Below are 13,614 nucleotides of genomic sequence, written 5' to 3' on the forward strand. Positions count from 1 at the left end.
CAAGATCCCATTCATAATTGGAACTAAAAAGTTAGAATAACTGAAATATACTTTGAGATGGGAAAAACCATTTTACCCGTGACGCTGCATCAGAAACTATAAAGAAAAATATCAAGTCGGATGCCTTAACTTGAAAAGAAAATTCTTGGCCCACTAAACAAAATTGAAAGACAAAAACAACCTGGAAAAATATTGCAATATATGTGTTAAAATGAATAATATGTAAAGAGTTCTTATAAATCAATGATAAAATGGTTAAAAGATATGAATGAGTATTTTATAAAAAGTATAGATAGCCAACAAACACAAAATGTTACATTTTACTGGTTATGAATGAATCAAATTAAGACGATATTGTGATAATTACATTTTACCTATCAAATCAACGTATATTGAAAACAATTAACCGCTGTGATGGTGGAAGTGATGTGATGTGGTACTCATATAAGAGGCTAGTGGAAGTGGAAATCAGTATAATTTTCTATAGGGCATTACATACTTATCTTTCAAAAACCTTAAAAACACATCTTGTTTTACCGAGCATTTCCATAATTGGGAATTTAGCCAAAAGAAATCAATAGTCATGTATTCAAGAAAATGTGAATAAGGATGTTTGTTGCAGTGTTATGTGTATTAGGGAAATTTGGAAATCAGCTAAATTTCCAAATAGAGATAGATAAATAAATTGCGATACAGCCGTGTATACTGTAACAGGCTTAAAATATCATCATCAGAAAATATTCACACTTTAGTAAGGGAAAAATAGCAAAAAGTGCATACTCTTTATTGTGTTTTCTTGTATTTTCTAATTTTCCACAATTAAAACTCATTATTTTTGTAATCAGAGCATGAAAAGATATTTTAAAATGAAAAGAAAGTCGTATGAAGTGTGATACTGTTGAAATGGTCTCCTAAGATGCTTCTACCACATCTGATTGCCGTGTGTGTATGGGTTAAAATCCAGGATCCTGAACTCACTAGCTAGGTGACTTGGGGAACTTCTCTGTGCCTCATTTTCCTCATCTGTGAATTGATATTATAATCATATCTACTTTGATTAGTTAAATTAATTAAAGGAATTGCTGTGAGGATTAAAGGAATTTATATATGTGTAAAGTAATTAGAATAGTCTTTATACATAGTAAGGGCTCAATAAATGTGAATAAAGTACAGTGACCTTTTTTTTGGATGAACCATGGAAAAAGTTCTACTCAGCTTTTAGTATCAGGGAAAGCTATGCATCTCCAGAAAAATATATTTTAAAATTTAATCTAGAGCCAGCCCTGATGGCCTAGTGGTTAACGTTTGGCACTCAGCACTTTGATGCTGGGGTTTGCTTCCCAGTCGTGGAACCACACCACCAATCTGTCAGTTGCCATGCTGTGGCAGTGGCTCACATAGAAAAACCGGAAGGACTTACAACTAGGATATACAACTATGTACTGGGGCTTTAGGGGAAAAAAAAAAGAGGAAGATTGGCAACAGAGGTTAGTTCAGAGTGAATCTTTCCCTGAAAAAAAAAAATTGATAATATAGTAAACTTTAAAACTTAGCATGTTCCTTCCTTCTTTGACTGCTAATTCATAAATTCTGGGCCAAATTCATGGTCACCCCTACTAACTATACAGGACCAGATAGGTTTTCTCTGTGCACATTTTACTCAGTACTATATTATATTTCCACCAAATTTTCCCTTATGTTAGGATTTCCAAGACACCCAGTTAAATTTTAATTTCAGATAATAATTTTTTTTAGTATTAAGTATGTCCCAAATATTGCATGAGACACACTGAAATATTATTTTCTATTTGTCTGAAATTAAAATTTAACTGGGAGTCCTGTGTTTTTATTTGTTAAATATGGCAGTCCTACCTTAAACATTATATTTATTTATTATTAGGTTGCCCCAGATCCTTTGTGGAACAATATTGGGGAATGAATGAATGAATGAATGAATGAATATCTGAGTGAAAAAAATACCTTGAGTAGAAGGAAACTTTTGAGATGTCTTAATCTCTGAGGAAAGGACTCAGAATTTCTCCTCTGTAATGGCTTATAATAGAATTGTTGTCAATGATTTCTAGACTGGCTTTTTAAATTAATGCTAAGCATTCATCCTTCTTTCCCTCCCTCTTTCCTTCCTTCCTTCTATGCTTTTCTCCTTTTTCATCTCTCTCTCTTTTTCTTTTATCTCTTCGTTTATTGATATTCTAACAAAAAAAAAGACTTGGGAGAGTTTTATTTTTTTATTTTATTTTATTTTTTCTGGTAGTAGTGCTCCTTTATTCAGAGAATAGCAAGGGAACAGGACCCATGGGCAGTGAACAGCTGCAATGGGTTGAGGGCAGGGCTAAATTTATAAGGCATAGGTATGTGAGTTATTTCTTTACAAGACAAAGGAAAGATCATGTAAAAAGTCATTAAAATGGTATCAGTGCAGGTGGCATCTGGTTATCAGGTGGTTGTATAACTTTGGATACAAATAAGGTCAAATCAGGTTAGGAGGTCCTACACTTGCCAGAGGGTGGCATAGATGGGCATTGCAGGCCAGGACGCCTTGGGATTCTCTCCCTGGGGCAGCCTTGATTCTCCTCATAAAATGCCCCCTGAACCCATTTGGCCTCAAAATCCTTTGGGGAAGGATGAATTTTAGATTCACAGGTATGAGAAAAAAAAGGTATAATAAAAGATTGGGGATTATTCATCCTGGTGAAGTGAAAGCTAAATAGTGATTTAATATTAGCACAAAGTGGTTTTTCAAATTCTCTTTGATCACTAGAAGAAGGTCCCGTATATCTTTACTTTGTAGGCAACGTGAGGCAACATAGGACTTTTAACTTTATGTGATAAATACTGCAGGAGCACATTACTGCCAAGGAAATTGTGACTGTCTAATGATAATGCTCATTTCAGGTAAACTTTTGGAATTTATCCATTTGATAAATTCACTGTGCGATTTACGTCTTACAAGAGTCACAAAACACCGTCTGAACTTCTCTTCCAAATAGTTCAAATTATTCTCTCCATTTACAGCATCTTCTCAAAAATCTTCCTTTTATCAATTTATGTGTTAGAGTGAAATATATGATGCAATGAATTACTTCCTGACAATGTTGTCTTATTTGCCTGCCCTAGATGACTACATATTCTTCATTTTCAGCCTTCTCAAAATATCCCTGTGCTCTCTGTTTCTAGGCCTGCTGCTGTATCCCATGTGAAAAGCAGGAAAGAAAATGAAGATTTTTCAGTGCAAGATGCAGTACTCTCTGTTTCAAGCTTTTTTGGCAGTTGCTTATTTTTACACCAGTGTCCAGGGTCAAGGTAATTGAAAACTTTAAGATAATCATTAGAGTCTGGGACTCAAGCCATCTTGGTTCTGATTAGCATTTTTTATTTTATTTACCCGAATAGTACTTCATTGATTCAACTATGTTTCTAGGCAGGGTCGTATGTTGGCTTTTACTCAATTTTACCAGCTGTTTACACGGTAGAAATGTGCCACACCTTTGATGAGGGTTACGACCTCGCCAGTGACTGAGCATAGTAATTTTGTGGCAAGTGGTCAAACAGCTTCTGAAAAGCCTGAGGCGAATTTAAACAGTGAAAGTCAAATTTGCATGTTACAAAATCAGTTCTATTAATAAGGAACTATGTGTGTATGTATGTGTCCCAATTGTGCCTTGTCTCTTAAATAGAGTGTCTACAAAATATTTCTGCCATTTCATACCCGCTCCTTAATTTTGTTCCTTTCTTTAAAAACTGAGCACATAGTCTAAAGGTTACTAAGAGTCTAACAGAGCCTGCTGGTATGCCATTTTAAGCATTTCTAATGATTTCTAGCTTTGTTTTTATTGAAATTAGTTTTTGAAATCTACTATTTCTGTTACTGGGATCTACACTTTAATTTTTAATTTCCACTCATTTTATAAAGTATGTCAGGAATTGGCAAACTACCACCTATGGGCCAAATCTGGCCTACTTCTTGCTTTTGTAAATAAAGTTTTATTGGAACACAGGCATCCTCATTTGTTTACATATTGTCTGTGGCTGTTTTCATAATGCAATGGCAAAGTTGAGTAGTTGTGACAGAGACTGGATAGCCCACGAAGACTAAAATATTTATTGTCTTGCCTTTAGCAGAAAAAGTGAGCTAACCTCTGAAGTGCACAATATGTGCAAGTGTGCAAAACGACATTGCTAGACAGATATGATAAACCTGCAGAAACAGAAGCGTTGGTACTGAAATAGTCATTCATCAGTTAAGCAAAGAAGTCTAAATGATAAAGAAGGTGGTTTTAGGAGGGTTAATGTCTAATGTTTGGAAGTGAAAGTTGTAGAAAAGTCAAATGCAAGAACCGCCATACCCTGCTTCCTTAGAGTGAGGCACAATTATTTGGAAAAGAATAGAACTTGACTCCCTGCGCCCTCAAATAGTGTTAAAACACTTGGAGTTAATGACTATATATCCAGCTACTTCATGCAACACATAGGGATCAGTTGGATAGAGGAATTCTGTTTATCTTATTTACATTGATGAAAGAATGCTTTGAGCTGTAGCAATTAGAGAACAGATCTGGGGAATTCAGAAATGGTCATTCATGGAGTAATTGATCAGACAGAGCTCTTCTGGGGTACTTTCAGGGATGCTGTTTATCAACTATACATTGTTAGCCAAATTTTGTTTTAAATTAACATTTATGGGACACCTACTCTGTGTCACGTTCAGGATACAAAGCTGAATGAAACTATCTTCTTTGCCTTACAGCAGTGTACTGTCCACTAGGGAGAGAGAGTATAAGCAGATAAATCTCAATACAAGTTCTATAGGGGGTTATGGAGAAAAGACAGATGGAAAGATAGGTTGGACCCAGATTATGAAAGATTTTAAACAGCTCTGCTTTTTAGAGAAACACATTGATAACAATATTGATGATACTCATAGTTGTGACTCATTGGTGCTCGGGGGATTGGAATAACTAAAGCAAGAGAGAGCCTTAGAAGATTATGCTAAGCTGTCCAGGAAACAGGTGTTGAGGGCCTGAAGTAGGTAGAGGGATAGAGAGAAGAGAATGAATCCAAGAAATATGTAAGAGGTAGAAGAGAGAGGACTTGTTTATTGATTAGATGTGGTGGGGGCTGAAGGAGAGGGAAATATCAAAGAGGAATCTGAAGCTTTTTGTTGGAGAAATGAGTAGATGGGGCCTTTAATTTCCACCTCTATGTTATTATTGCTTCTGTATCTTTGTGTCTTAATTGTTTGTTTGCCTAAGCTCATTGGAGGCAGTGTTTCTCTGTTTAATGTCTGTATCTCCAGTACAGAACAATGCCTCAATCATAGTCGATGTTTGTTGGGGAGATTAATAAAGAGAATCAAGGATGAAGCAAGTATCTGAAGCTGAAGATAATGAGTTCAAGTCTTAGACAAATAGTGGAGCTTGAGGTGCTGGTGGGATACCCAGGTGGAGATGTCTGGTAGGTAGTCAGGGGTCTGGAGCTTAGGAGAAAGTGATGAAGGCAGGAGATTTTATCTGAATTGTGTTGTGCTTAGGAATTAGCTTATAGGGACCTTTGAAGTCTTAGAGGTAGAATTAGAAAGGATGGTCCAGTGGAGAGAAGTGAGGATGGAATTTGGCAGACACCAACAGTTAAGAGGTTAAGGGAAGAAAAAGGACCAATTGAAAGTGTCAAAAAAGCCATTGTAAGGACAGTCAGGGGAGGGTAGTGGTCTAGAAGTGAAGGCCGGAGAACCTTTCAAAAAGGAAGCTAGTGGGCATATGCTGGAGGAAACCCCAGTGGGAAAAGCCTTCAGATGTCGTTGGCTTTGGTTTTTAGGAAAGTATGTGAGACCTTTGAGAAACTTTATTTCTACCATGACACCATGTATTTACATGAGTGATTTTGAGCAAAGAATAAAGAATATGAATGCTTTATTTGGTTGATTTTCTACTTTTAAAACAGACATAGTAGTGCGTTCCTGCGGGTTGGCCAATTTTGACCCTAATTTGCCAAGCCATATGTGAGTCTGTTTCATATTCAGTTAAGTACATTGCTAATGGCAGATGTGTTGACTTGCTGGCTGACACTAATTACTCTCAAACCTTAAATTCTTATTGACGTCTTTGGAATCATTTTTATGAACAAAATGAGAAAAAAAAAAAAGGTAAGTGTGGTAGGCAGAATAATGTGCCTGCAAAGATATTCATGCCCTAATCCCCAGAACCTGAAAATATGTTAAATTATATGGCAAAGGGGAATTAAGATGTCAGATGGAATTAAGGTTGTTAATCCACTGACCTTAAAAATAGAGAAATTATCCTGGAATTGTCTGGGTGGGTCCAATTTGGAGCCAATCACAGGGGTCCTTCAATATGGAAGAGGGAGGTGGAGGTGCCAGTGTGAGTGATGTCATGTGAAAAAGACTCAACCAGCCTTTGTTGGCTTTGAAGACAGAAGGGGGCCACAAGTCAAGAATGTGGGAAGACTCTAGAAGCTGGAAAAGGCAAGAAAATCCAAAAAGGAATGCAACTCTACCAACACCTTGATTTTAGCCCAGTGAAACCCATTTCAGACTTCTGACCCGAGAACTGTATAATAGTACATTTCTGTTGTTTTAAGCTTCTATAGTTTGTTACAGCAGCGAGAGAACTAATGCAGTTGGTGTTAAAAGGCATATAGGAAATTAACTCTCCCCTCTTAAATTACTAATCAACAGAATGCGCTTTACCCCTTAGTCTCTCCATGTAATTCTTTATGAAGACTTCTCCCTCTCCAGAGAATGTGAACCCCTATTGGCTCAAATAACTGTTTATACCTGGATTATTCCAGCACCTTCTTTTCAAAACAAATTGTTAAATGAACTGGACCGTAGAGAAAGTAACGTGGTGTTAGCTGTAGGGAAAAAACGTGTATAGCATGACAGAATGGTGGCACCAATACTTTCTCAGAATTTCACAGTAAATCTATATTTGGTTCTGGCAATGTTTGTCTTGGATGACTACAGGAAAGAACCGCTGAAGGTAAAGTAACTGTCATTTAAAAACCTCAGAGCATATAAAATTGGAGACTTTGCACGGGGGCTAGATTTAACTTTATAAAGACCTCTGTGTTAACACATTTACACGTATTTTTTGCTATTATTACTAGTCAAACATATTTGGAAGTTGAGAATATTTTCTTTACTGCTGTTTTCAGCATCTTTATAATGGATCATGAAATTATAACATATTAGATTCTAAGCAAGATAAAAAGAATCCTCTAGCATATCCCATGGTAAATTTCTCTCAAATTTTAACTTCTCCTATTTATAGAACATTTGGGCAATGCGTTTAATTGGAAAATGACTGATAAAAAAAGCTGAGGGTTTTTGGTGTTTGTTTGGGTTTTTTTAGATCACTTGGAAAAATAATCCAAATACTTCTCTGCTGTTTAAATGTATTTTGCTTTTATAAACATATTAGTTTTTCCATTGATATGCACCCTAAACTATGTTTTGAAGGGAAAGATACTCCCAGTGCCTATTCTGCTCCATGTCTAACAGTCAGAGATTTTTGGTTGCAAATAAAAGAAACGTTCTCTGGCCAATTGAAGCAAAAAATGTATTTACTGGAGGTAATGAAGTAACTCATATAATTAAAGTAAAAGGTACATAGTTAAGCTTTGACAAGGACAGGAATCTGGAAATACCCTGGATATAGTTTCTAGGTCACAAATGGATATAGTGACCTTTTTTTTAGGGCACGTCATTGGAATGAAATGACTGGAGTGATTTTCCATCCTTCCATCACTGGACATAAGTTTCAGATTCTTGAGAGAGTCTGCCCGACCAGGTTTGAGTCATTGTCTCACCCCTTAGCCAGAGGAGGATGGCTGACAGTGTAGCCAAGGTGCCTTGCAGTGGGAAGGGAGTGTTAGTCCTTGGAAGAAAACCAGGGTGCTGTTAGAAAAGGCAGAGGGGAAGTGATTATGGGTAGTGAAGAACAAAAGATCTCCATTTCATCTTCCTGTGTCAAAAGTATGTGTTTCGGGAAATGAAGGCAAATATTTCATTAGAAATAAACTTTCACATAGGTTGCCACTTGTCAAAATAGCAAGATTTCAGTTGAGTTGAGTTGAGTTGAGTTGAATTGAAGTGAAAGAAAAAAAGAAAGAAAGAAAGAAGGAAGGAAGGAAAGAAAGAAGGAAAAGGGAAGAAGGAAAGGAGGGAGGGAGGGGCAGAAAATTAGCCCTTTAATAAATAGTCATTTTATGAAATGAAATTTCCCAAGTACCTGATAACAGTAAGGCTTCAATGGAATCACAAAACATTCCTTTTCTGCCTATGAGATTTGATTTCTACAAGATTGATTGCAGTGAAATTCTTTGGGTTTAAAGAAAATCTTCCCTCTAAAAAAAATACAACACAACAAAAGAAAAATACCCTTGTACCTTCAGTAACAAGCCTAACCTATAGTAGAGAGGAAGATAAGAAATGGACCCTCCTCAATCCCGCTTTGGGATGAAGTTCATATATTCACAAATGTTATATTTGGCTCAATGCAACATAGGAAGCCTGACTTCACCATAAAAAGGATGAGCTTGTTGGCCTGGTCTGGGTTCTAAGTGTGTGCCAGAAGTCAAGCTTTACATTTGATTTTTGTCTTTTTAAAAATGTTAAGATTTTAAGTGACACATATTAACTTTTGAGTCAAGTTCATGCAAACATTTATAATTATTACTGGAATTAATTATATGTGTAGAAGCATTTCCTCTGTGCTCACAAAAAGAAAAGAAAAATCATGGGGCTGGTATTAAATATACACAAACTTTTGTTCCAGGAGATAAAAGCAATTATTTCTTCACTGCACTTAGAGTGTTCCTGTCAATCTTGCTGCCCTTGTTTTGGTACAAGTCCCACTGCCTTCCAGACCGGGAAACGGAGCTAACTTTGAAGTTCAAAACTGACTTCATGAATCTTTCTTTCTTACCTAGCATTTCTTCCTTTCAGTGTTTTTTTCCCTAAAGGCAAAATCCTAAAGGAAATGTGAATTTTGTATCTAGCCAAGATTTTTTTTTTAAAGTTTTTTTTATTTTTTCCTTTTTCTCCCCAAAGCCCCCCGGTACATAGTTGTATATTCTTCGTTGTGGGTCCTTCCAGCTGTGGCATGTGGGACGCCACCTCAGCATGGCCTGTTGAGCAGTGCCATGTCTGCGCCCAGGATTCGAACCAACGAAACACTGGGCCGCCTGCAACGGAGCACACGAACTTAACCACTCGGCCACGGGGCCAGCCCCTAGCCAAGATTTTTTTAATGATTGTGAGAGTATTTATGCTTACTTAGAAAATACTTGTAGTCTGCTGATAAAAGAAGATGGTGGTATTTCTTTTTGCTAGCAGTTGTAATGGGACTGTAGTCATATGAACCATTTGTAAATTGTTTAAAAAGTTGAATATTGATGGATTTTTGTTGTTGCGTTGGCTTCACACTTTGTTTCCTTGAAGAGTTCAGTGGAAGCCAGTGGACTCTGGGTTCTGGAGCATCATCTGTATTGTCTGAGCATGATCAGTGTTATCCTCATTACTTTCTCCTGAAGGTTCAGAAGGTTAGCTATTGACTAAAAAAATGTTGTAGACTATAAACTCAGACCACATTTAAAGAACAGTAGCCTGGGTAGAAGATGCTGTAAAGATATCTAATCTTTAACCTAGGAATCCTGAATGTTCTTTGCCCTCCTTGAGATGTCAACACCCCTGGGGTGCTGACAGAATTGGTTGACCCTCTTGGAACTGCCTAGACTGAAGACTCCATTGACGAATCCTAGGCATCCCAGCTTTCTTTCACCAGTGCATTCATGCAAAACTGTGCAACAAGCTTGGCTAATGATATCTATCAGCCCACTGGCAAGATGTGGCTCAGAAACTGGATATATGGTTTACAATTTTTTAATTCTTATTTTTAATTTTCTTCCATAAGTAATAAGAACTTATCTATAAATAGATTTTTCTCCTCAAGTTCCAGACAAAGAAAAATAGTAATAGTTTCTCTGTTCATCCAAATGTTAGGTTTGGCCACCTTCCTCTTCTGTTTTAAAATAGTTGTTCTTATGATAAATCCACCTTTTCCCATAAACCAGAGAAATGTAAACTCTTCCATTCCTGTCAAACTGAGAATGGGAAGCTAATGTTTTTGTTTTGCATGACTTGCCTTCTCCACTGAGAGGTAGCAAAGGGCGACTAGAAAGAGAATACCACACTTAAGATTGTGCCCTTCGGTGCTCAGTGATTTCAGGTGAGGAGCTACCCTGGAGGGGAGTAAATTACTCATTTATCTAGCCCAGTGAGGGGTGACTTCTTAATATGGCTCTTCTCTCAAAGAAACAGAGCATTTCATTTGGGGTCAGAGATTGTCGTTCATCAGTATGTGAATGTGGGCAAGTCTCTTAGCTTCTCCTTGGTTCCCTAATATATAAAATTGGGATAGCAATATATTTTTGTGAGGATTAAATGAGCTTTTGAGATCACCCATTAGATGGAGTAAGAGGGAAGGAGAACAAACATTTACTGACCGCCTATTATGATGCATCGTATCTGTTATCCTGTTTAACACTGGCGTCCATCCTGTGCAGAAAGTATTGCCGTCACCTTTTCTAAAAACAAGGCTTTGGAAAACACAATCAGTTGCTCAAGGTTGTTGTCTAATAAGTGGCAGAAGTGGGAATTAAACTAATGTCCAAATCTCATAGTATGCTCCATACCTATTAAGGAGAATGTTTGTTTCCTTCCCCACGTTCTGTTTTCTAACGTAGAAAGAAAGGCTGGGCATAAAAGTGGGTAATAAGTGCTAACTTTTCTGTTAAGCATTAGCTTTTCTTTTTTGACAAACTAATTTAGATATTATATCATAAAAATCTTCTTACTAAAGGAATTCTTTTGAATTTCCAGAACATTGGTGTAGGGTCCCAAAAATATATTTTGAAATTTGAATGACTTATACAAAAAGTGATATAGATTTACGCATTTTGTGAACTATCAGAAAAGATTAAATATGTGGGGATGATTCAAGGCCCTGTGCTGTGAATCATTCTGAAAGGTGTAAATCAGCTAGACTTGGAGAATGGCTCAAAGTTTGTAAAACATAATTATCTTTTATTTGGTCCTTTTTATTTTGGTCCTTTACAAACTCTTTCTCAAACGTTTTTAAATGAAGATCATATTACTATAATATGTCCATAATAGCCTTCTGAAATGATCTTATCATAAAAAATATTGGATTACTAACGTGAAAAACCACAAGGCACGAAACAGTCCCAGTAGGGTAGATTATGAAATCTCACATGTTCCAAGTAGAAAAATTCGTCCTTGTAACGTAATGAAAGCACTTTACAAGATTGGCTTCAAGTTTTAAACTACACTAGAGAATTAAATTCTAACCCTAACTCATAGTTCTTTGTCATAAGGTCGGAACTGTCTGACAAATGGGCTTATCTCTTGAGTAAGAAACCAATGCCCTTGCGTTTGAGTTATTTTGCAATCTGATCAATTCATGAAGGAGTTGTCGAAAGAACATATTTTGAGGCTGATGAAGTCTCGTGCCTTTTGATTACATTACTTTGACTTTTCAGTTTAACGATTGAAAGCTTAAATGTTTTAACCTTTAAACAATTTTTGTTTTTCCTTTTCAGTGGCTCCACCCACACGGTTAAGATATAATGTATTATCTCATGATAGTATACAGATTTCATGGAAGGCGCCAAGAGGGAAATTTGGTGGATACAAACTTCTTGTGACTCCAGCATCAGGTAAAAACAACCAATTGTATTTTCTAGAGTCTAGCAACTTTTTACACATAGATAACTAAAAATGTGTAGTGCTAAGTGTTGCTTTAAAATCATTTGAAAGTTTTTTTAAACTTAATCTTTTGAGGTTGAAATCTAACCCTACAATCTAGGAAAAAAATGTTCCCAAAGTCTGCGTAGTGACTGTTGGGCTCACCGTAATTCTCCTCAGGCGAAACTTCCAGACTATCAAAATATTCACGACTTCTGTTTCAACATAGAATGAATACTTTTGGTCTATTGGCACCTCGAAAAATACGATATATGAAAAAATATGAACAGTTGTGACTGGCTGAGTAAATTATGATTAGTTAACTTGATAAGACATTATTCAGCAACTATACATTAAAATTATAAAAGCTAAGTAGACATTGTAAAAATAAGTGATAAATTAAATCAAGAAAAGCAAAAGTTAAGCAAATTTATTGATCATGAAGATAAAATATGTAAAAACTTTTTAAAATTAAATTTGGGTTGAATTTTTTCTTTCTTATATTTTACATTTTTGTTATACAAGTATAATCAACTAAAACAATACAGAACATATAGAGGCATTACCCCTGCTACATGGGTGTCATGGAAGGGAAGATGGGGTCAGCAACTGGAGTGCTTGAGTTCGAAGCCTGGTTCTGTGACTTATAAGTAATGTCATTTGGGCGAGTTATTTAATCTGTCAGTGCCTCAGTCTCCTCTTCTGTAAAATGTGCAAACAGTATCAGGACCTCATGGAGTTGTTGTGGGCTTGGAACTCAAAATGTAGTCTGGGAACCTGCAGCATCGTCATCACCTCAGAGCAAATGCAGAATGTTGGGCCCCACCTCTCACCTACAGAATCAGCATCGAAATTTTAAAAAGATCCTCAGATGATTTCTTTGCATATTAAATTTGGGAAGCAGTGGTTATGAGTCTAAATGAATTAGTAAATGTAAAGCACTTTGAACAGTGACTGCCAGATAGTAAATGCTCAATAAATCTCACCCTGATTATTATGGAGATGTTCTTTAGTATGTCTCTCAGGTCTCATTTCTTTTCCCAGGATCCGTTTTCACCTAGTACATAATAAACACTTAATAATAGCATATTTGTATAATTTATATATTTATATAAATATAATAATTTTTTTCTCTTTATTGGTGATAAAGATGGTTATGTGGAGCTGGACTCCTTTATGTTGGAGACCTTTTCCCAACTCATTTAATGAGGCAGACAGATACTCTGTTGTTCATGAATGTGGATATCTTACCAGTTCATTCTTACCAGATGATTTAAAATCTCTAACAAAACGAGTACATGAAACACCAGGCTTCTTGCTCTACCACTAAAGAGGAACCTCCTTTTATTAACAAAGAGTACCCATAGGCTCCTTAGAATGACTTCTGGTTCCCTGATAGGAGATGACAATCTTTCCCATGTTGGCCTGCAGAAGTGACTCACTTGTGGAAAGCAATATTTTATTCTCCAGCCTGGTTCAGAGATTTCATTTTGGAGTATGGCCCAATTTTGAAATAACTTTGAGTTTTTATAATGCAGTTTGTTTTCTAAAATAAGCCATCATGGGAAATTTAACTTCAAGAGATTCTTGGACATCATTATGACCCTAAAGGTCAAAATACAAGTTACCAGTTTATGGTACGACTGAGAATTCCCCATGTATGACCTTAAAAGGTTATTTTTTTCCCTCCAGATAAACAGTGTTTTATCTTTTACTAATTAATTTCTGATAATTCCAGACTATTAAGTACCCCAAGTTGGTGTCAGTGAGGAATCAGAGAATCTTAGAAGTGACTTGGGTGGCCTCTGGAC

The 13,614-nt window shown here is 36.3% G+C and overlaps 1 protein-coding gene across 3 annotated transcripts in view; it reads left to right on the top strand.

The window, feature by feature from the left end:
- The window catches only part of COL14A1 (collagen type XIV alpha 1 chain), a 216,380-nt gene that overhangs the window by 16,975 nt on the left and 185,791 nt on the right, over nt 1-13,614 (top strand). For 2 of the 3 annotated variants that reach the window (XM_005613198.4, XM_005613197.4), the window contains exons 2-3: nt 3,196-3,321; nt 11,659-11,775. In XM_005613198.4, the coding sequence (XP_005613255.2) occupies nt 3,234-3,321; nt 11,659-11,775 (205 nt within the window). In that variant the 5' untranslated portion in view covers nt 3,196-3,233. 3 annotated transcript variants of the gene reach the window in all.

This window comes from Equus caballus, chromosome 9, assembly GCF_041296265.1.
Source record: "Equus caballus isolate H_3958 breed thoroughbred chromosome 9, TB-T2T, whole genome shotgun sequence".
NCBI lineage: Eukaryota > Metazoa > Chordata > Mammalia > Perissodactyla > Equidae > Equus > Equus caballus.